Source organism: Oryzias latipes, chromosome 20 (assembly GCF_053564925.1).
Source record: "Oryzias latipes strain Hd-rR chromosome 20, Olatipes_Hd-rR_3.1".
NCBI classification, from domain to species: Eukaryota; Metazoa; Chordata; class Actinopteri; order Beloniformes; family Adrianichthyidae; genus Oryzias; species Oryzias latipes.
In genome coordinates, this window is record NC_136256.1 from 3,734,773 (window position 1) to 3,756,483 (window position 21,711).

General features: G+C 44.8%; 2 protein-coding genes across 2 annotated transcripts; both read right to left on the reverse strand.

The window, feature by feature from the left end:
- Nucleotides 1-3,727: 3,727 nt before the first annotated feature.
- Nucleotides 3,728-12,136, reverse strand: eif1axb (eukaryotic translation initiation factor 1A X-linked b). Its single transcript, XM_004080798.5, has 7 exons — nucleotides 11,949-12,136; nucleotides 10,778-10,861; nucleotides 9,875-9,978; nucleotides 9,678-9,728; nucleotides 6,042-6,123; nucleotides 5,639-5,730; nucleotides 3,728-4,616 (listed from the first exon to the last, which is right to left on the reverse strand). Exons 1-7 carry the CDS (start codon nucleotides 11,962-11,964, stop codon nucleotides 4,611-4,613), a joined length of 435 nt encoding a protein of 144 aa, XP_004080846.1. The 5' UTR covers nucleotides 11,965-12,136; the 3' UTR covers nucleotides 3,728-4,610.
- Nucleotides 12,137-14,234: 2,098 nt separating this feature from the next.
- Nucleotides 14,235-16,262, reverse strand: LOC105356624 (uncharacterized). The gene is made up of 3 exons (XM_078938844.1): nucleotides 16,105-16,262; nucleotides 15,973-16,024; nucleotides 14,235-15,585 (listed from the first exon to the last, which is right to left on the reverse strand). Exons 1-3 carry the CDS (start codon nucleotides 16,243-16,245, stop codon nucleotides 15,320-15,322), a joined length of 459 nt encoding a protein of 152 aa, XP_078794970.1. The 5' UTR covers nucleotides 16,246-16,262; the 3' UTR covers nucleotides 14,235-15,319.
- Between the last annotated feature and the right edge of the window lie 5,449 nt (nucleotides 16,263-21,711).

Sequence of the window (21,711 nt, forward strand, 5' to 3'; positions counted from 1 at the left end):
GCATCTTCATTTCTGCCTCCTCCAGCTCTTCCTCCTGACTCTGCATCAGAAGGAATCTTTATTGCCGTTGTAATGGTACAAATACAGGGACAAGTGAGTGGGGGCGAATTACACCAGAAGATCAAAATAGCACATCTAGCTGTGATGAAAGCTCAAAACGAAACAGCACCCATGATGTGGGATAGGACAGGGTATGAGGGAGGGGGAGAACCACCAGTGCACCGTTGCAGCCATGGGGGGTGCTGCCCACTCCACACAGTGCACAAGAGGGGGATAAAGGGGATAGAGTGACCAACAACATGGCTGCTCTCACCACATCTGTTCCTTTCATTTTTGATGACTCTCTTTGGTCCCACATCACACCTGAAACCTTCCTCCACCTGTTCCCACCTACCTGAACACGTCTCTCCACCTCATCCATCTCTGGAGCCAAAGTCCTCCACCTTCTCCACCTCTGCTCCCTGTAACCTCCCCCTTCCTCTGGAGTTCCTCTCATTCACACACAGATTCTCCGTCTCGCTGCCACTGATCTCCATTCCTCTCCTTCCAAGAGCAAACCTCCACCTCTCTAGATGTTCCTCCACCTTTGACTCCTCTGTCAGACCTACAGAACATCTCTGTCTTCCAGCTCTCCTCCATCTTCTTCTCTGCTGCTCCAGACTTCCTGATCCAAACCACAGCTCCTCTCTGGATCCTCTAGATCTACAGAGATCCGTCTGATCTTCTGCAGAAACCTCCTCAAAGCAAACCTCTGAGGTTCTGTCTCTGCATGGAACCATCCTGCTGCTCACAGACGTTCACTCCTGACCTCAGTCCAGCTTCCTCTACTCTTCCTCATTACTTCATCATGTGAGGTATCAGCTGAACCTTGCTGTCTCTCCATCTGGTCTCTTGAACCCGCAGGAGATCCATTTTCTTCTTTCCATTATGTCGACCAACTCTCTACCACGTTAATCCTGGTTGGGTGGGTGCACACATCCAACCATTTAAACATCCGAGCGAGTTGCCTGATGACAATGATGACACACAATGACAACTCCTGTTATTGTGTTGGTATGTTATTCTGACCTGCACTTCCTGGCTAAAAGGACCCGATCTCTGGTTCTGGTAGGCTTCTGAACAAATTTCAATCATTAGGCTAAAAAGGAACCACCAGGCCCAGGGAGGGGCCATGTCTTATAAAAGAGTGCGTGAATGTTGGTTCATGTTCAGAGGTCTGTGTTTTACAGATCGTGCTGAAGTCTCCTGTCTTTCCTTCTCTTTCTACCTACAAACACGTCTTCCTCCTCTCCTTCTTCCACTCTGTAGGTCAACAGCACAGCTGGTGGTCACCGTGATCCCAGCTCACGCCTGATCCAGTATGAAAGTCTGTTTGAGATTCCCATGACTGGTTTTACGTTGGGATGTCCTTCCTGACCCAATCCTCAGTATTTACGAAGAGATGGGACAGACACATGACAGGTCTGGATTGGCCCCCCGTATTGCTGTATTTAAACTTCTTGAAATAAAAATGCTTTGCTAGTACCTTAGAATGTAAATTTAGTAAAGTATTAAGATGACTGGAGTCTACAATAACGCTTTAGTTATTTTTGCTGTTCGTGTCTGAGCCATCATGAGAGTTTATCCCTGATATGGACTCAAATGCAGCGTGAGGTTGCTGGAGCCTCTAACATGTGCTAAACCATCAAATCCACTGCAGACGTTGGATTTTCAGTTTGATCACATACTATAAACATCTATAAACCAGGGCTCGACATAGCCATTTGTCCGCTGGCCCGGTCCTGTTTTTCGAGCAGTGCGGACCACAAGACTTTACTTTTCACTTGTCCGCTCGGGCCACTAAAATATCTAACGGTTTATATATTCTTCACCTTTTTCAATAAAGTAAATTTTGCGAAAACGTGTAGATTTACCTCGTCTTCATAATTTAGTTTTTCTGCTAGTCCTGTGTTCAGACTTCAAGGGTTTCTATGGGAAACCTTTGATCACTTCTCCTTCTCTCCCGCCTGCGCGCGCGGCTTTCACTGCCGAGCACCACGCGGCACGCGCTCACTACTTTTTTTTTCAAACTTTATTGAATGTAACAATTCAATACAAAACAATGTTAAACAGCAACAACGAAGGCACAAGCCAGTGGGTTATTATTACATTTGATTATAAATCCGACACCGTCACTGAAGAGAGACTGAAGCATGTCAGAGATGTGGAAGACATGGCAGGAATAGATAGGAATATGTTGGATGGAGTAGTGGGTATAATTAGTAGTATGGACAGCAAGATATTTAATGAATGCATTGAAGATGAAACTGTATCCACTAAGCTTTAAGCTGAATGTCAAAGAATCAAAGGCAACTCCAAATACCTGAATCTCAGACTCAAATGCAGTAGAATGTTAAACTACTTAATTTAGTTTTTCTTTACAACACTGTAAGCAGTAAGTATTTCTAGTTCGCTGAATGATCTCAGTTAGACCTGCACAATATGAGGAAAACTCGCGATATGCGATATCAGAGATTAAAATTGCGATAACGATATAATTTGCGGTATATAAACAAACAGCAAAATAACCAAATAACCATTCCCAGTTTAAAAATTATACTCCAAATGACCCACGTTGACATAGGTTACAAACATCTAACATAACAGGGCTCCATCTGATTGGTCAACAATGTGAAGGCGTCCATCCGATTGGTCAAATGCATTAAGGGATTTATTTGATTCGTTAAATGCTTCAAGCTGCCATTAGATTGTTTTAACACATTTAAGGTTTATGATTTATTGCGCTATTTGCCGTTAGAAGCACCATGAAAACTTCTTAACTAGTGTTACCTACTACACTGCAGTGCTCTCTTCAAAACATCTGAAACAGACTAGAGCAGATTTAAGTTTGATATGGTCTATTTTCAGTCATTGAAAAGTGTAGAAATAAGTGATGTCACCAGAATGCACCAAATTGCACCATATTAAAAGTTTCCGGGGGGGCATGCCCCCGGACCCCCCTAAAGTTGCCAGCACCTGCTGAGCGGCGGGTCCCGCTATGCGCGGTGTCGGGCCAGTAACTTTCAGGCAGGGCCAGTACGTTTCAAAAACTACTGGCCCTGTGAGCCAGTGCAAATTTCTGGGCTATGTCAACCCCTGATAAACACAAGTTAAAGCAGAGACGCTGTGGTCTCCAGAAGCTGCAGGAGGATGAATTCAAGTAAACACCAGGAGGAGCTGTTTTTCCAGAAGAAAAGGCAGGGTTGAAGGCTGTGCTGCTGAATGAAACTGAACCTTAAAGGGTAATAAATGGCTAAGCAAAAAGTAAAGTTAAACAGCGCTTTCACAAAAAAGATATTTTTGTGAAAAGGTGCCAGGTGAGTATCGAACCAGCGGAGGCAACAATCCTGGAATATCTTGAAAAGTTCAAGGATTTAAAGAACCAAAAGTCCTACCTGGAAAAAGCTGAAAGACCTGAACGTTTGAATAGTTGAATGTTAAAATAGATGAAAATTTGTTTAAGGAGTTACGCAGCAAAAAATGGTGGAAGATACTAGAATAAAGAAATAGAAACAGGAAAACAATTATACGGATGGATGGATTTTAAGGACTTTCACATCAAGTTGTTGTTCTTTACAGGAACCATTTCCAGCACAAGACCTGGACCTGCAAGAACACGAGTCGTTCGCTTTAGCCTCACTTGCAGACCGGGTCCAGAAGTGAGTTAAAAGCCACGAGAGCCAGTCAGTGGAATTCAGATCTTTAATGTGAGTCTGGCCTTCAAACATCATCTTACATTATTGTTTCAGTTACAGGAAGAGCAGCTACAGGCTGTGAGGGACAGAGCACAGCGTCACCGACTGCTGGCGGGAGGAAGGGAAAGACGACATTTACATTTCTGCTCTAAAGGCCTTTAAGACGGATGGCGCCCAAACGCGGCGTCACTGGCGGGCATGTGGGTGGCGGGACACTCTGGGAAGCCCTGTTCTGAGACAGAGCGCCCCACCAGGCCGGGTTTGACTGAGTCTAAGAGTGGGCAGCGCAGAAAAACACACACGGACACTTAGGTTCTGATGGTCCTTCACACCAGGAGGCAGAAGGATCCGCTTCATTTAGCCATGCTTCAGTCCAAAATGCCAGACAGGAACACAGAAACCCAGAAACAAAAAACGTGACTTTCTTTGTGTTGCTAAAAACAGGCTGGAGACGTACAAACAGAAAACAGAAAACCTTCTATTTTATTAGTGAATCCAGAGATGCTGAAGTGTTTTACTCCCACAGAGTGGATGAGCAGACATCCAGAACCACCGTCTCCAGCAGCAGCGTCAAACAGTGATGTGAATAAAATGAAAAGTGGATCCAAATCAATAAAAGGAGACAGCAGGTGGTTCAAAACGTTCTTTCAAACTGGGAGGAATCACCGTGAGAAGCTGCTGCACAGCAGCTCCAGACCACAACAAACCAAAGTACTGATGGGCTGTACGCCATCTCAAATGAAACAAAAGAGCCCAGACTTCTAAAAACTGGAATAAACATACTGTATCTGAATTTACTTTATTGGACATTGGACGTCAGCCAATGTGAAAAAATGCGCTGAATCGATTCCCGCCTTTCCCTCCTGAAGCAGCTCTTTAGATCTGCAACGAGACACAAAAGCAGAAAACATCGGATTCAAACTCTGGAAGACCGACAGGAAATGCTGCAACGCTGAACGGCGAGCAGCCGATGCTGCAGATGCTGGATGAAGATCGCCTGCAGCCACAGCTTAAGATGGATGTTTATGCGTTCAATGCAGATACATTGAACTAGGGTTCGATTCCCAGGAGGAGCCATGAGCTCCATTCAGTGTGGGTTCTTGGACAAGACTCTTTATGCTAGTCCCCAACTATGGAGCCACTGAGGCTGAGGCCCTGTGCCGGTCCCCAGCCCAGATTAATAGAGGCTTGTGTCAGGAAGGGCATCTCTGTGTGGATCAGTGGAAGCTGATAAAAGGAACATGCTGGCGCTGTTTGCTCAGGACTTGGGTGATAAACTAAACATGTTGAGGTGCACAGAGCCACTTTTGAATGGGCTGGAGGGGAGAGTGAGAACAGGAAGTGATGTCACTGATTTAGTCTGAAAACACTGAGAGAAGCTCCTCCTCTGCAGGCCGCTCATCAGACAAACAGCCCGATGAGCAAAACAACCAAAAAGGTCATCTGGAGATAAAATCCCAGTGGTATATTTCTAAAAACCTGCAGTCTGCATTTGCATCCACGGAGGTCTGACGATGTTCAGGTCACGATCAGGGTGGGGCATGCCCTTTCCATCCTCGTTCAGACTGGTCTGTGACTTGAATGCACATAATATCTGTCTCTCAGATCCATTCCTGCTGCTATATCAACAACAACTTGTCAGATTTGCAGGAACCCTTCAGGTGAAGTGGATGTTACTGCAAAGCCCCCGTCGTGTCATTTCTGAACGACCTTCCTCGGGTCCCTACAATCAGAACTTTTTTGGGCCATAGTTCGGTCCAGAGCTGAAGGACCCGGAACCCTGTGACTCCAAACAGGACTGAAGCAGGTTTGGAAGCGGATGGAAGGTAAAGTGTGGTTGGATTTCAAATGCAGGCCTGCTCCAGCGGCCGCACAAGGGACATCCGTCCATCACATCAACTTACATCATCAATGTCGTCGTCGTCGTCTGCAATGTCATCAAACAGGATCTCGTCGTCGTCTCCGGGCCCAAAGGTGTCCGTCTCATTGATTTTAGCTGTGAGGAAAAGGAAAGATGCAGACGCTTTAGCGTAAAGAACCCAGCTCAAAGGTTGCAGGTTCCTCCCAGAGACCAGGAGGACTAAGCCCTAAATAATCTGTGCTCTCCTTCAGCATGAAGGTGCTCCTGTGTTTTTACGTCACTTTCTCTACTTTTATTCTGAACTCTGAGCAGGAAGCAGCTGGGAGGAAACACAAAGAGCAGAGTTTCTGCAGCTGCATTTGAACAAACGGAGAAATGTGGACGGCTGCTGTTAAAGAACCATATATAACACAACCTTTACAGAATAAAAAAAGCTGTTTCCTCACCGTGCTCTGGCAGCTCCCCGTATGCTTTCAAGCTGCGAGCCTCGTCTGCGTTGTACTTGAGGATGACGTCAGCTTTGTTATCCTGAAACAGACATGCAGCTTTGAGCCACTACTGATCCCAAAATACACAAAGAAACGGGATTCAGATCTGACCAAGAGACTGGAACTGACGATTATAAACCTGACAGATCAGAAAATGTCTAAGTGATTCAATAACATGGATAGTGATATACCACGCCTAAAAAAGAAGTTCCAGTCACCTAGCTTAAATGTTCCGTATCACTGCGCCGGCTTCTTTAAAACAACCTTTATCTTCATCATACGGACAAAACCAAGCAGTAAGAGGTGAACTTTCTCTCTGAATTGATGCTTTTTTCAACCCATCGGGGCGATCAGCATAGATATTTATTGTTTTATATCGCCGAATCTCGATTGCAGCGGTGGCGCAGCGCACCACAAAACAAGAATCAAGGACTAAAAAGGGGTTAATATTCATTTTTTTTGTAGGTGACCATGGTATAAGCGGGTGTTGGAATAATGTATATTAGTTATCTCATATTTGATTTTTTATGCATCACCTAGCTATATATAGGTGATTTAATCGTGTTTGCAGAAGTGTCTGTGTCCAAATCTGTCTCACAGGGAGGTAGAGGTGACACCCTTGGGAAAAGGTTTTTATCTTTTTGTTTCTTTCAGCATTCTCCTGGGAACCTGTGTTAGCTGTGTCTAGAATAAAACGAAGGACGTTCTGTGTTAGTTTATCCGTGTGAAAAGGCTTTGCAGGTCTGAAGATGATGTGGGAGGGCTGCAGAAGATAGACATGTCGTCATTAATGTTTTCTATTCCTGCTGCAGCTGTGCCTTCTGGTTCCCCCTCCTTAGAGCTCCTGTTTGTCTTTCTTTCCTTGTTCAATAGTTCAAATGTTGCAGGTTTTTTTAAGCCAACAGCGGGTTAAAGGCCGACCATTGCCGTCGGTTCAGGCTTCCACGGCGTGCGTTAAAAAGTGATGATGCACACTTGGTCGGCCTTTAACCCTTACGTATCAGAGGCTGGTTATTCTGAGCAATACGGGAGCGGGTGGGGGGCGACTGAGTCCAATTATTGCCAATGACTGAAACGCAACAGTTTAAGGTCTTTTTCATGGATTTACAGTAACATTTCACTGAGTGACAGACAACAGACTGACCCCCACAATGCAACGGTTGAAAGCAATGAGACTGTGAGGCGTACACGCATGACAAGGAGTCACAAACTATCACAGTCTGACGACCAAAGTGACACCAAAGCATTCTGAACCCTGGAACCTTCAACCGGGTGATTTTAGCCCGAGCAAAACCCTTCACACGAAATTCAAAACATCACGTGTGGAGGAGTTTGAGCCTTGACCAGGGAATTCTCTCAAAGACCAAGTTTCCAGTATCTTTTTTATTATTTTTTAAGTATTTTTTTGCTCTAAAATTCCTAATTTTTCAGTAGTTTTTGAGCATGCTTTTAGGAACTTCCTATGTTTTTCTTTCTCATTTTGTTACACATGCCACAGCTGAAACTAAAAAACCCTCATTTATCATGGGTTGTCCTGTTCTGATCTATTTTTTAAGGACAAGTACTTTGGTTGGGTACATTATATTGGGTAAAAATTACCCGGCAAAAGTGATGCTGTGACTTTTTATAGCAAAGGTTTTCCAGGGTTAATTCATTTAAACAGAAATCCATAAACCCCATTTTCTGCCAGACCGCAAGACTTTAAATGTCATTTTTTAATTCCTTATTTTCCTTTTTCCATGCAGCCTCTAGCTGCTGTTGAAGCTCTCTGGGGTAGAGGGCTGCATTGGGATTGGGTCCCGGCGGGTCCCGCGGGACCCAACGCAAATCTCGCGGGATTGGGTGGTTTGAATTGTACTGCGGGCGGGAGCTGGAGGCAAAAAAAAAAAAAAACGCCGCGGGATCAGTGCTGCCATGAATATCTCATGAATATATAATAGTGGACTACGTTAGGCTGTGCGGCTGTTGGATTCTTATGTACTGAAGCTCCGTGAAGGCAGCAGGTAGAGACGCCCAATGGCCTCTGTCATCTAACCTGTTGTTGGGGGTGTGCAGCGCCCCGCCCCGCCTCTTAGAAATTGTGTTCTTTAAAGCCTGATACCGCGGTCGCGTATGGGCGGAGCTATCAGCTAAAGTTCTGGTCTGATCGCTGCATGGAGCGATGTGTGCATCAATGCATGGTAGACACGAAGAATGTGGAGAGATCAGGCTTATTATTTTAAAGAGTTCTGCTTGATAATCATGTTTCCATGTTTGAGTTCATAGAATCATCCCAGAGAAAGTCTCTGCTTCAACTCCCGCAGTGAAAGCTGCGTCTCAATCTGACGCCGTGTTTCCATCTCTCTGACAGAGTTTGAAGCCAAAGCCCCTCCTCCGCCTCTCCACCTGCTTTTCCTCTCTACCTGTTCACCTGTTCACATCCTCTGCAGCTTAGAGTTATTTTCCCCGCGCTCCCAGTGTATTCTACACAGAGAGCGCAAAATACGGTCATAGCAGGTTAACACGTTAGTTGGAACGCTCTAGCGCAACAGAAGGATGAAAGAGCTGTCAATCTATCTGGCAACACTGCGCGGGATAAGGAAGAAGCAGAGGTTTCCTGACAGGGACATGATGTCAGTTGATGAAGCAGAAAAGAACCTCAAACGAGGTTCATCGTGTTCAGATCTGCGTGCCAATGCCCCACTGAGGCGCAAAACAGCAAAAACGGGAAAAGGCTGAAGCTAAAAAAAAAAAAAAAAAGTATTTTTCCGTCAGGAAAAAATTAATTCATAGATTTTCAGCTTTGTTGAACCATTACAATGTTTTTCTTCCTGCAAATGACTTTGACCTGCATCTATCCCAGCTGGTTCAGCGCGCTTCAGGCCGTCTGTCTGCGCGCGGACACACGCACACTTTTTTACCGAACAGGATTTGTAAAAATATATTTAATAATTAAGTTGCACATTACACAAAAGAGGAATGCATGAAAAGATGAGGCTGGGGGAGGGACATGAATCTCTTTAATAATATCAATACAAATACGTGTTTTTTTTCCTGCGGGACGGGAGACGATACAAAATCAATGCATCTCTATTACTGTGCGGGACTAAATTCTCTGAGTTTTGCGGGTGCGGGCGAGAGTGTAACGCATACGTTGCGGGAGCGGGCGGGATTGGTCAGAAATTCAGCGGGCGGGAGCGGGAGTGGGATGAAGAAAATAGTCCCGCGCAGGGCTCTACTCTGGGGTCATTCAAACCTCGTTTTTAGGCAGCGTGATTCTTTTATTCAACAGGCCTCTGCTTGCCTCTGATTTTTACCCTTTTCTTAGGAAATAGCCCGTGTTTTACTTTTGATAGACTAAACGGAGTAGAGCTGAAGGTCCTTAAATGATCTAAAACATTATTATTATTAGTCATAGTTGCACCTTCCTCATGTTTATATCACACTATTCAATGTTCCACTTCTAAATGTTTGACTTAGACAGTAACTTCAACGTGATGAAGGAGTTTTGCAATTCATTACAGCTCTGACACAGGTACATAAGGGATTACATTTGGATAACAAGTAATCTGTTTGGAAGTTGCTTGCTCAACATTGAATCAGTGGTCGGCTCACCTGGTAATCCCTCAACCCGACCAGGATGATGTCTGACGTGTTGATCCAAACCTGCAGGGAAACAAAGGACATCCGCCGGGGTCACGCCGAGTCCGCTGCCCCCTGCGACCCCCCCTCCCCTCCCCGCCTGCGTCCACCGCGCTGTATCTGGAAGGCTCCAGCGTTTGTTGGCGTGGAAACAGACCCATCCTTCCTACCTTTTTCCGGAGTTTTCCTCTGATGTGGCAAAGGCGCTTGGTGCCATCGAAGCACATGGCTTCCAGGCGTCCGTTCCCCAACATCTTAATCACCTGAGCGTACTCTGGGAGACGACAAGGGGAGAGCGGGTCAGAGGAAAGGCCTCACACACACACACAAACAAACCCTCCAACCGGTCCCATGAAGCCATTTCGCTGAAACACGCGCCTCCTTTCACGCAGGACCAGCTTTAGTAGCAACATCAGAAGACGTTCACACAGTAAGACGGTCACGCGTGTGAAAAACATGACCAAGGATTGAAGGGATGACTCACAAGCCGGGACAGAAAGTTCAAGAACAAGAAAGAAAAAGAAAAGTTCTGCTTTTGGTTCTAAAGCTAAAGCTGGTGGTTAGAACAGAAAAGAAGACTCTTCTGAGATAAAATATAGACAAAAATATACGTTTGAATATTTTTACAGTAAACCTGACAGTTTTAGGAACATAAATGTTTCTGATTGTTCATTTTAAACGAATTAAATAGAAAATTAAGTCAGAAAATACACTATTTTAAAAATAGATTATCATAATAGTAGTCAACTTTAATAAATATAAAAATTGTGGCAGGACAAACCATCACTGAGCAAAAAACTACAGTACCTTGGTTCATATTTGCTTTTTTGAGTAACAACCAGGTTTCCTAAAAGTCATGTCATTAAAAAAGAAAATCTGTTTTTTAATGAAAACAAACACAAATTTGAAATGTGCAGAGGAGGAGGCGTTCACACAGCAGACACGTCCTGGACACTGCTGTTCAGAATGACTATTGTTTAGGATGCCGACACCAATCTGACAAATCTTTTGAAAACCACAACTGTCAGTCTGACCTCCAGCGGCTGCGCAGACGGAACCGAACCAGAACTCACCCTGTCCGTCCTCCTTGAACACCAGCTCTCTCTTTTCAGACTCATTCTCGTTCTTTCCACGTCGCCGGTTTTTTCCTCCCTTACCTGTGTGGAGAATTCATCATCTTCATCATCATCGTCAAGTTCCTGTTTTACAATTTTCCTATTAACACTGTTCTACGTAGCATAACAGGAAAATACATTTGGAATCTAACGAGGAATAACTAAAACAATATAAAGCTGAGTTTTATATAAACTGTTTTACTTGGACGGCATCAGCCTAATAACTATGGCTTATTTCCTCTGCTGCTGGCATCGTTTTGTTTGGTTTTCTCATATTTTGCCCCAAAAAGCGTAATGAGACGGTGGATGTTTACGATCAACTTTACTCTGGAGCTGGTGGGAGTTTGCTGTCATATCTGACATTTTTTCCTACATATTTTACGCAACTCAATGACAGGGGGAACAGATTCTGCGTGTCAGAATCTATCAGCAATTTGCAGTAGAAGAATTATTGTTTGTTTAATGCTTCCATAACAGTCACCTTCATAATTCGCGTTTCTTATTTAGCCAAACAAGTCTTTTTTTTAACACAAAAAGCTGTCGTTTAACATATATTAATTAAGTGGAAACATGCAAATATGACAGTAAACTCCCAAAAGCCACAGAATAAAGTAAATCGTAAACATCCATCTACTTTTAAGGTGTTTTTGGGGCCAAATCTGAGCGCTTAAGAGGAAACAAATCAACGATGCTACTCTACAGACCGGAAACATGACAGAGAATTAAATACACATCACACTATCGTGTTTTAAAATGATGTCACCGACTCTTATTAGACGACAAAAATAACATGTGTTAATGCGTCACTAGATAAAGTCAAATATTCTTATCTCGCTGGGCGAGGTTTAGATCATGATGTAGCCACTTAGTTAGCTTAGTCGGCTAGAAGTAAATGGACAAATTATGTTAAATATCGTGGAACAGATTATTTATAATGAACCCGTCCTGTTACTCTATTGAGGTAAAACGCCCCCGACCTCTGGTTTTCCCGTCAACGTCTCCGGCTGTGGCGTAAAGCCACTTTCGGACGCCCCAGAGCCGCAATAGTAGCCAGCCGTGTCACGTTTTCCTCAGCGGGCTAACCCACCGGATCGCAGCACACCGCCTCACATATTCCTCCGCGTCTTACCTTTATTTTTGGGCATATTCTTTTACGCCTCGGTCTCGACAACCCAGCTGCTTAGGAACTGTGGACGTAACACGGAGTTTGTTTAAAATATTTTCAACAAAAGCGCAGAGCAGAACCCAGAAGCTAGGCGGTTAGCGCAGTCTTTACACTGGTGTGCGCATGCGCGAAGGACGGCATTCAAAATGTCTTTGCTTTATTGAAATAGGTGATTGTTACAGAGACAAAGACAATGGTAACTTCCAGGCCTTGACGCAATGTAAAAAAATATCTGAATGTATCAAAAGAGGAAATAATATTAAAAATCTAAATTTGATCATTTAGAAATGACATCAAAGAAAAATGTGGGGTTAAAACCCTTCTTCGCAAATGTTTACAAAAAGTCATTGGATTCACTAGATCTTCATGTCCTCAGAAAGGGCAAAGAGAGCTTTCCAATGAATTAAAAAAGTTATGCCCACTTTAAGTGAGCAAATTTAGGAGAATTTGTATTCCCTGAGTAAACAGCAAAATCCGTACATTTCTGGTCGAGAGGGTTTAAACGTTCTTGTTCTTTGCCCGATTCAAGAGAGGGAGGCATCATTACAAAGCTAGTGAAAAGAACAACAAGAAAAAAATGACAAATCTTCAATCAAATCAATATTTATTTCTATAATCAAGAGAGTGGTACAGTTCCATTTTTTATATTTCATCTTGATTGAATGCCTTGTGTTTTAGAGGTGCTATACAAATAAACTTTGATTTGATTTGATTCAAAGCCAAACAGATGTTGTGAGGCTAAGAAAATCTTCAGCTTGACCTCAAATGTTAATGTAATGACTTGTCTTAGAAAAGACACTTTAAAGTAGCCACCCTATTTACACAAGAGATTTTTTTAAGTCAACAATTCCCAGAGATTCTGGACTTTCATTTCCTGAGTTTAAACAAAACAAATCAAACAGTTCAGTTGAAATGTTGCCCATAAATTTTCATCATCAAAAAAAGAAAAAAACGGTGAATGTTTTGCATATCTTTTAACACATCATGGCGCTTCCTGATGCCAAACACAACATACAACCGGTTACCCCTGTACCTTGGTAGGAGACCTTTAGGTAATCCAGACTTCTCTAAAAGCAAAACAAATCCCCCAGGGCAGGGGCAGCCCTAGGGTCCCCTTTACCATCTTTGTACCTGAAATTGTTGGCTGAAATATTAAGGAAGACAAGGAGGTGGAGTCCAGGCAGCTGGTGCAGGATTTTGGTTTTTGGTCCAAGCAGAACCAGCTAGAGCTAAACATCAGAAAGACCAAAGAACTCATTCTGGACTTCAGAAGACAACCCCCCCCCCCCCCCCCCATCCCTCCCAGCCAATCTGCATGGACCTGGTGGAGACGGTCACGTCTTCTAAATACCTGGGAGTGGTGCAGGACAAGAAACTGGACTGGAACCAGAACACCACCCTGCTCAGCAAAACATGTCAAACCAGGATGTACTTCCTGCGAAGGCGGTCATCTATCAACATCTCCACCAAGCTCCTCAGTCTGTTCCATCAGTCACTGAAGGCGCTCTGCTGTACGCTGTGGCGTGATGGTGCGGCACAAGCAAGAGAAACCTGACCCAATTAAACAAGATCATCAGGAGGGCCAGCTCTGTGGTGGGACTGAAGCTGGCCCAACAACCGACACCGTCCAGACTTCAGGCAATCATGGACAATGTGACACGCCCTCTGCATGAGGCCACGCCCTCTGCATGAGGCCACGCCCTCTGCATGAGGCCACGCCCTCTGCACGAGGCCTTCAGTGAGAGGAAGAGCAGCTTCAGCAGCAGACATCTGTCCCAACGCTGCACCACAGACAGACTTAGAAAGTCTTTTGACTGCACAACATGTGTTGAGAGCTTTTACTTTATTTTTGATTAGACTGAAATTCTGGGAAACTTGACTTGATTTTAAGTGATTGTTCAAATGAGCTTTTTTATCTATTTATTGTGTTTGTATTTGTTTTAGGAATGATTCTGTTTTGTAAGTGTGAGCAGCTGGCTACTTAACATTTCCTTCGGGATCATTAAAGTTAAAGTTTTTGACTGCAAGAACATTAAAACCTGAAGAACAAAATTAATATTAACATTAATACTAACTGATGAATGATCGACCGCAACGCCATCAGTCACGTGTTTTTTAATTACAGTCAAATATTCTGCCGTAAACATCTGTCAACATCTGGACTTAGTGACTCTTGAGTCTGGAGCAGGTAATCTTTAGCAGTGCCCCCAGGCAGGAGGTCAAAGGGCATCAAAACAATCACTGGCACGATTCATTCAAACTCAAAACTTTATTTATAAACAAAACAAATAATATAAAAACAAGCATGAAAATTAAAATAAAACGAGCACAAAAAAATTAACATTTCAAAAATAGGGCCCCCCCTCCCCGTACCTACACAACCTCCCACTTCTTTCACACCTCCCACCCCCCTAACTGATGTGAGAACTTGACATGAAGCCCTCGTAAAATCAAAACACAATGTGAGATTGTTGCTGCTAAACAAAAACTCAGCAACCTGAAAATCAGAGACAAAACCCAGTCAGTTTAGTTTAGTTTTCCAAAAGTAACTAATTCTGTGAGGCTTCCTCCACAGCTGAACGATGAGGAACAGCATCTACTGTCAAACCTGAACTTAGTGCTCGTCTCTGAATCAGACGTGTCCATTTGTCATTTCTGTCAGTTTCTGCTGCAGAGCAGCCTTCTCCTGATCTACCTCCCTGCTTCGTTGACGCTGTAGTAGTTGAACAGTTTTTGCTGAACCATCACTTCCATCGTGAGCAGAGGTTTGATCACCCTCTTTGTTTTGATGGTATTTCTTTAACTGCATGTGCTTTTCCTTCATATTAGACAACTGTTTCCTCAACTTATCCAATTGTTCCATGTCAGGTCCGCTTTTGATCTCTTTTCTCAACACCGCCATCACAGCACGCTTCCTGGCAAATATTTTCTTTTTAGGTTTTATGTCCTGATTAAGGCGTTTCACACGTTGCACACTGATTGACTTTAGCTGCGACCTCACAGAAGCTTGATATCTTTTCTTCAGGTCAGAAAAGGACCTGGTTAAAGAGGAAAGTGGGGTTTTCATCTGCTGGGGAGTTAAGGTCGTTCTCTGCGAGGTTCGCACCAACACAGCAGATGACGGAGTGGAGCTAGCGCTCGGTTCTTCCTCAGCAGTGACCTCAGAAACGGTCTGGACAGCTGGAGGTGAGACCTGATCTACCTGAGACGTGGACGGCTCAGACAGGTGAGGCTCATCAAATGAAGCCGATGGGGCCTCCTGAGGTGAAGGCGGAACCCCGGTGTGGAAAGAGAAGTCTTGGTTACACACATCCAGAAAATGCCGCCTGTCACTTTCACGACTCAAATTTGCGTATTTTGGGATTGTGCGCTGCAGCAGATGGTGAACCTGCGCTGGTTTCACAACGCAGTCGGATCCTAAGATACTGGAAAGTTGTTGAGTGGTGACAGTAACGGATCGCTGATGCTGGAAGTAAATGTGTAGAACATGGCCATTCCTCAAGGGGGGGGGCATCTGGGATGCTGCCATAGTTCTCAGCGATCACTTTGACTGCTAACCCAGGCTTCAGCGCAGCCTTCTTGGGAGCCATGGGGTCAAAACCTGAAAGCACAGAACAAAGAACATCTGAGGAATTTCCAGGTGGCAGATCGAGATGCTTCTGAGGTTGTGGATGTAACTTCAGACAAATCTTAATAATTTGAGTAAACCGATGATCAAATCAAATTGAACTATTGTTGATTCCTAAAAAACATTTTTAAAAGTCATTGCGACCTGCTCTTCCATGAAAATCATAGATAATAACTGAATTACGAACGAAGAGCTTGAGAGCCCTAAAACTTTTTTCCATAAATCACGGCGCGAGTTTTTCCTAAATTGCGAATCATAAAAAGGTCGCTGCTGACTGTTATTTTGTAGTGAAATTCGCAGGAGATGAGCGAAACACACATAAAAATGATCGACTAGTAGTAAAAATAGGCGACAACTTACCTTCTGGATCGATGTCGAGTGGTTTTTCCTCGGGAAAATGTCTTTTGTTGTTCTGCACGGATGAAGAAAGATTGGGGAAGCAGGTCAAATACAAATGTTATTACCAGATTAGCTCCACTTTATTGGACTTACTGGTCCAGCAAAGTTTGTTCGCAGACAGAGTCGTCGCTGCAGCCGCGACCACAGGTCTGACCGCTGGTTTGGAAGAAACCAATGAGTTCCATCGCTAGAGGAGACGTCACGTGGTTCCTCATGGGAGGAGAGCACCGCCATCTTGATGAGGTCAAGTCACTGCTGCATGCATGTGAACACATTTTTTGCAAAATGCCAGTTCATTGTGTGGGTTTCAACTGCCAAAATCAGAGAAATGAGTCCATGAAGGAGGAAGGCAGAACATTTCACAGGTGAGTATTTTTCTTTTTTTCTTTTAATGCTGCAGGGGCTTCATTAATCATACACATGTTGACATGCATGATGCTGCAGGGCCATTATCAACATGCTGCTGCATGATGTACGGATAATGTGCTGTTGACATAAATGTAAACTTTATTGTGTTAAACCTATATACAGTATACTAGGACTATGCTATTATAGTAATATAGATTTATACATTTCTGACTCAGTGACTGAACTTTTCTTGCAGGTTTCCAATGGATTCAGACTTCAGGAAAAAGTGGGCCTTAGCTATAAAAAGAGCTAATCCAGATGGATCACTGTGGTACCAACTACAGTTTAGCTGTTCAAAACATTTTGTGGAAACAAATTTTGATAAGAGGCCAGACTGTTCACTTGAAACCAGACACCATAGCATCTGTGTGACACAAACTGATCACTCACATGAATCAGTAAATCTATTGTTTTTCTTTGTTTTTTTAGGGTAAATCTATTGTTGAATTTTGGACTTGTTGTTGACTTATTATTTATTTATTGTTGATTTATTATTATGTGTTGATATATTATTGATTTATTATTATTTATTGTCTTATTGATTTATTATTATTATTATTTATCTATTATTTTTTTATTGACTTATTATTGATTTATTATTAAATAAATTAAGCCATAAATAACATGTTTATACAAAAGAAAGCATCACGGTCTTTGAGATCAAAACTATGGAAACCAAATAGTACGTTTTTATAGTAAAGTTGTATATCAGCAAAAATAGAGTCGGTGATAAATTTGTGAATGTTTTTCCAAAATTTGTGTGTGAATTCACAAGACCAGAATAAAGGAGAGCAGGTTTCAGGTTGTTTCTGGCAGAAAGTACAGCTGGTGTTTATGTCAGCATTAAATTTAGTTAAATAATGTTTTACTGGATAAAATCTGTGTAGGAGTTTAAAAGAGATTTCTTTGACTTTATTTGTTAAGAAGTATTTTTTTTAAAGACCAGAGTTTTTCACATTCAATGTTAGAAGTTTAATTAGCCCAATGAAAGGAAGCTGATGGAACAGAAACCAAATTATCTTGGAACAAAGCTCTGATTTTTGAGTTCCTCTGTTTAGCAGAAGTGAAGCAGAAACTACCCAGAGGAGATTTGAACGCATCAGGAGGATTTAGAGTCGGAGGATGAGCGCTGTAGAAACCCCTGAATAACATGCAAAGCCCAGACGGGACAACATCAAACACTACTGCAAATTCTTTATGGGTTATTGGTATTTTATACTACATTGTGAATTCTGAGTAGTTATATAATAATCCTGGTTCTTTGAATAATTGATTGAGGAAAATTATACCATTATTAAACCAGTTACTTAAAAACAGAGTTTTCCTTTTATAGACAATATTACAGTTATTCCAAATAATACAAGTCTGTGGAGAAAAGTTGTGTTTGTAGATCAGAGCCCAGGCTAAGGGAACTTGTTGACGAAAATTTAACAGTTTCAAAGGTATTTTTGGAATACTGTAGCTACAGCATAACAGGAAGTTAAGGCCTCCTAACTTTGAAAATACAAAATGTGGAATAAAGTTCCAGATAGATGTGTGGTTGTTGAAATATTTCTTAATCCAGATTACCTTGAGTGTATTATTAAGCGCAGTGAAACCAATACAATTTAAACCGCCTTTATCAGAGGTATTTAAAATAACAGATTTTATGATATAGTGAGTTTTATTTCTCCATAGAAAGTCGTATAATATTTTATTAATTGCATTGCAGACAGACAGACAGACAGACAGACAGACAGACAGACAGACAGACAGATAGATAGATAGATAGATAGATAGATAGATAGATAGATAGATAGATAGATAGATAGATAGATAGATAGATAGATAGATAGATAGATAGATAGATAGATAGATAGATAGATAGATAGATAGATAGATAGATAGATAGATAGATAGATAGATAGATAGATAGATAGATAGATAGATAGATAGATAGATAGATAGATAGATAGATAGATAGATAGATAGATAGATAGATGTGGCCAGCTGCCCACACTTAAAAACACATCATTCCTAAAAACAAATAAAAATAAACCTAATTTCATAGTAAATGCACATAATTCAGAGCAAACAAACACAGGAAGTAACTATTTAAATAACGTTTTTTTGTTGGCAAATCATTCCAAAGTACTTAACTTTATTAGTTAGCATCCTTGACAAATCTGTTCCTTAGCTAGATTAACTTTTATTTGGTTCTTACCATTATATTGCTTAATGACCTGTTTTTTATAATTCATTGCAATACTAATTTTTTTTAGCTATGTAGAACAGAAAATCACATATTCCACAACATGGTTAGAACTTTTCATCAGATATAGGAGCAGCATAAATAAACTTTTGCATGTGAGTGATTTCAACGGGGAAAATATCCGGCCTGGGACCGGGCTAACGGTCAGGTGGGGCAGCGGCTCTTCCAGCAGAGGGAGGGTTGAAGCTCATTTCACTGCTGCCATAAACACGCCTGCAGTAGAACCATCAACGACACGTTTGTGGTCGAATCCAAACAAAAGTGCATCTGAAGAAACAAACTCAATCAAAGCCAAACTCCAAACAGGAACTTTCAGTAAACGCAGACATGAGTTTAGAGACTGCTGTGGTTCTGCAGGCAGGATGGAGCAGATACAGGCGGTGGGGGTAGATGGCTGCACCCCTACAGGCTCCATGATGTGGAGCATTCCAGTCCAGAGGAAAAAAACTGGAGGACATTCACAGTGAGGACAGAGGAGATGCACGGCTACATGGTGTTAGTGGACTGAACCCGTCAGAAGAGTCTAAATCTCTGCCACATCTGCAGAGTTCATGTTGGGTTAAAACAACCTGCAACCTTTGAACTATTGAACAAGGAAGGAAAGACAAACAGACCAAGGTAACTTTTTACGAGGAGAACGAACTGAGAATAATGCCCAGTAACAATCTCTCTTAACTTGCCGGGTTTCCCTATTTTACACATGCGCTGAGTTCTAAGGACGGGAACCAGAAGGCACAGCTGCAGCAGGATTAGAAAACGTCCTCTGGGCTTGGGTGTGGGGGGGGGGGTGGTGGTGGCCTGGCTTGGCTTGGGGGGGGGGTCCCTTTGCCTGTGCTGGGGGGCGTTGGCGGGGGGCCCTGCTCGGGGGGGGGGGGGGCAGCGGCGCTGGGCGGGCTGACCATCTACACCTAGGGCTGGGATCGGCCCTTCCCTGGCTCTGGGACGGGACGGGACAACCCTCTTGGGGCCCCCGGTCGCTCTGGGGGTCATCCGCTTCGGCTGTGGGGTCTGGGGTGGGGTGGGGTGGGGGCTTGTTGGCCCTGTCCTGTAGGGGGGCGTTCTGGGGGGGGAGGGGGAGCCCACTATTGGTACGGGGCCTTGGGGGGTTGACGGGTCGGGGTCTCCGCTGAGGCAATCGGCGGTTGCCCCGGCCAGTTGGCTGCCTCGGACCCGTCGAGGCCTGACCAGAGCTCTTCCAGGGCCGGCGCTTGGGGGGGGCCTGGGCTTGCTCCGGGGGGGGCGGCGCTTTCTGGCTCCTCTCTCTCTGTGTGGGGGGGTTGGTGCTGGGCCTGGGGTGTAGGCTCCTCGGGGGATGGGGTCCCTGGGCTGGGGTGGCCTGGCCCCTGTGCTGGGGGGGCTGGGTGACAGCTGTTTGACCACCGGGGGGGCAGTCTACCAGCTGTCCCCAACCGACCCCCTTCCTCATACAACCTCATATTAGGGTGAAGGGGTGGGGGGTTTAGCCTGCGATGCGCCTTGGGGAGCTACTTGGCAGTGGTACCCCTCCCATGGTTGCCGTATGGAGTGGGCCCCCCCTCTTTCGGTTTTATTTGCACCTTAGACATGTAGGGCCCTTGGTAGGGGGGGTGCTTGGACATCACTGCCAGCAAGCAGCGGATGTCCTCCTAGCACCCTACCTGCCAATTTTAACCGCACCTTAGACATTTAGGAGGGTGGGGAGGGTGAGGGGACATCACTGTGAGTAATCAGGAGATGTCCCCTCAGTGCCCTACCCGACAATTTCAACTGCACCCCCTTTAGTACACACACCCTTTCCCCCTCAAAATATACACTCCAACACATAACACACACACATGCACACACACACCCCCACAAACACACATACACGCACACACACATTTTACAAGGAAGGTGGGACCTAGGACTATCCGTCCCCTACCCCTTCTCTGGTGGGGGGTACGGGACCCTTGGCGGTGTCTGCCGTGTCCCCTGGGTGCCGGTCTCCTGGGCCCGGCGGTGCTCTCTCCGCTCGGGGGGGGGGGGGGGGGGTCACATTACACCTGAGCCGGGGGTGTCCGTGTCCCTGGGGGTGGGTTCGGGTCCTTGCCCCTGGGCGCTGGGCCCCGCCAAACTTCCAACAGTGGCCAAGCCTGGTCGGGCCATGTTTACAACACCCCTTGTGGGCCCCCCTTTTTCCCCGGGGTGCTCCCCTCCGGGGTGGGGGTGGCTGGCCCCTGCCTTGCTCCTCCCTGGACCAACCGTGGGCCGGGTGGGTGGCTGCCTGGAGCGCGTCTCCCTTGGGGGGTCCTGACTCGTACCTGGGGTTGGGGCGGGGGGATGCCCGGAACTCCTGGGTGGTGATGGGGTGCTCGTCTGGGGCTGTGGGTGCCCTTCTCGGGTGGGGCCCTGCGTTGGGCTCTTCCGGTGTGGCGGGGGGGCGGTTCTCCTGGTTGGGCTGGGGCGCCGCTCTCTTTTGCTTCCCTGCTCTCTGGCTCTGGGGGCCTCGCGGCGGTCCTGCTGGTCCTGGCCTGGGTGGCGGATTTGGTCTCCCGGGGGGCGGTTGTCCCCTGCCTGCTGCCGTGTGGCGTTGGGGGGTTCCGGCTGCCGCTGCTGCTGCTGTGGGGGTCTGGGTGTGGGGGTGGCTGGGCGCTCCTCCTCCTTCTTTTCACATTCCACCGTCCATTTTAGAAGAACATAAACACTCACCTGAGCACAGGTGTTAGCTCACCTTTGCACTAATAGTTTGCATGATTGAATGAATGAAAGATCTCACACTAGTTGGTTTAAAGGCATAGGTATGCATGTGTGAACACTATCTGTTTTGTGTACATGTTGACATGTGGACATTTTTGCAGCTAGCAGGTGTGTTGATGACATTTCAATGTGTGTGTGGACAGGCCCCGCCCTTTTATTTCTACATTTGAGCCTTGCCGTAATGATAAACAACCAGTAAACTTGCTATGACTTGCTCTATGCTGCTTCATGGTCTTATCCCCCCCCTCCCACTATCACCCCCCCCCCTCTCTAACGTCCCACTCTCTTCTTCCCCCCTTTCCTTTTCCGTCCGGTCCAACACCAAA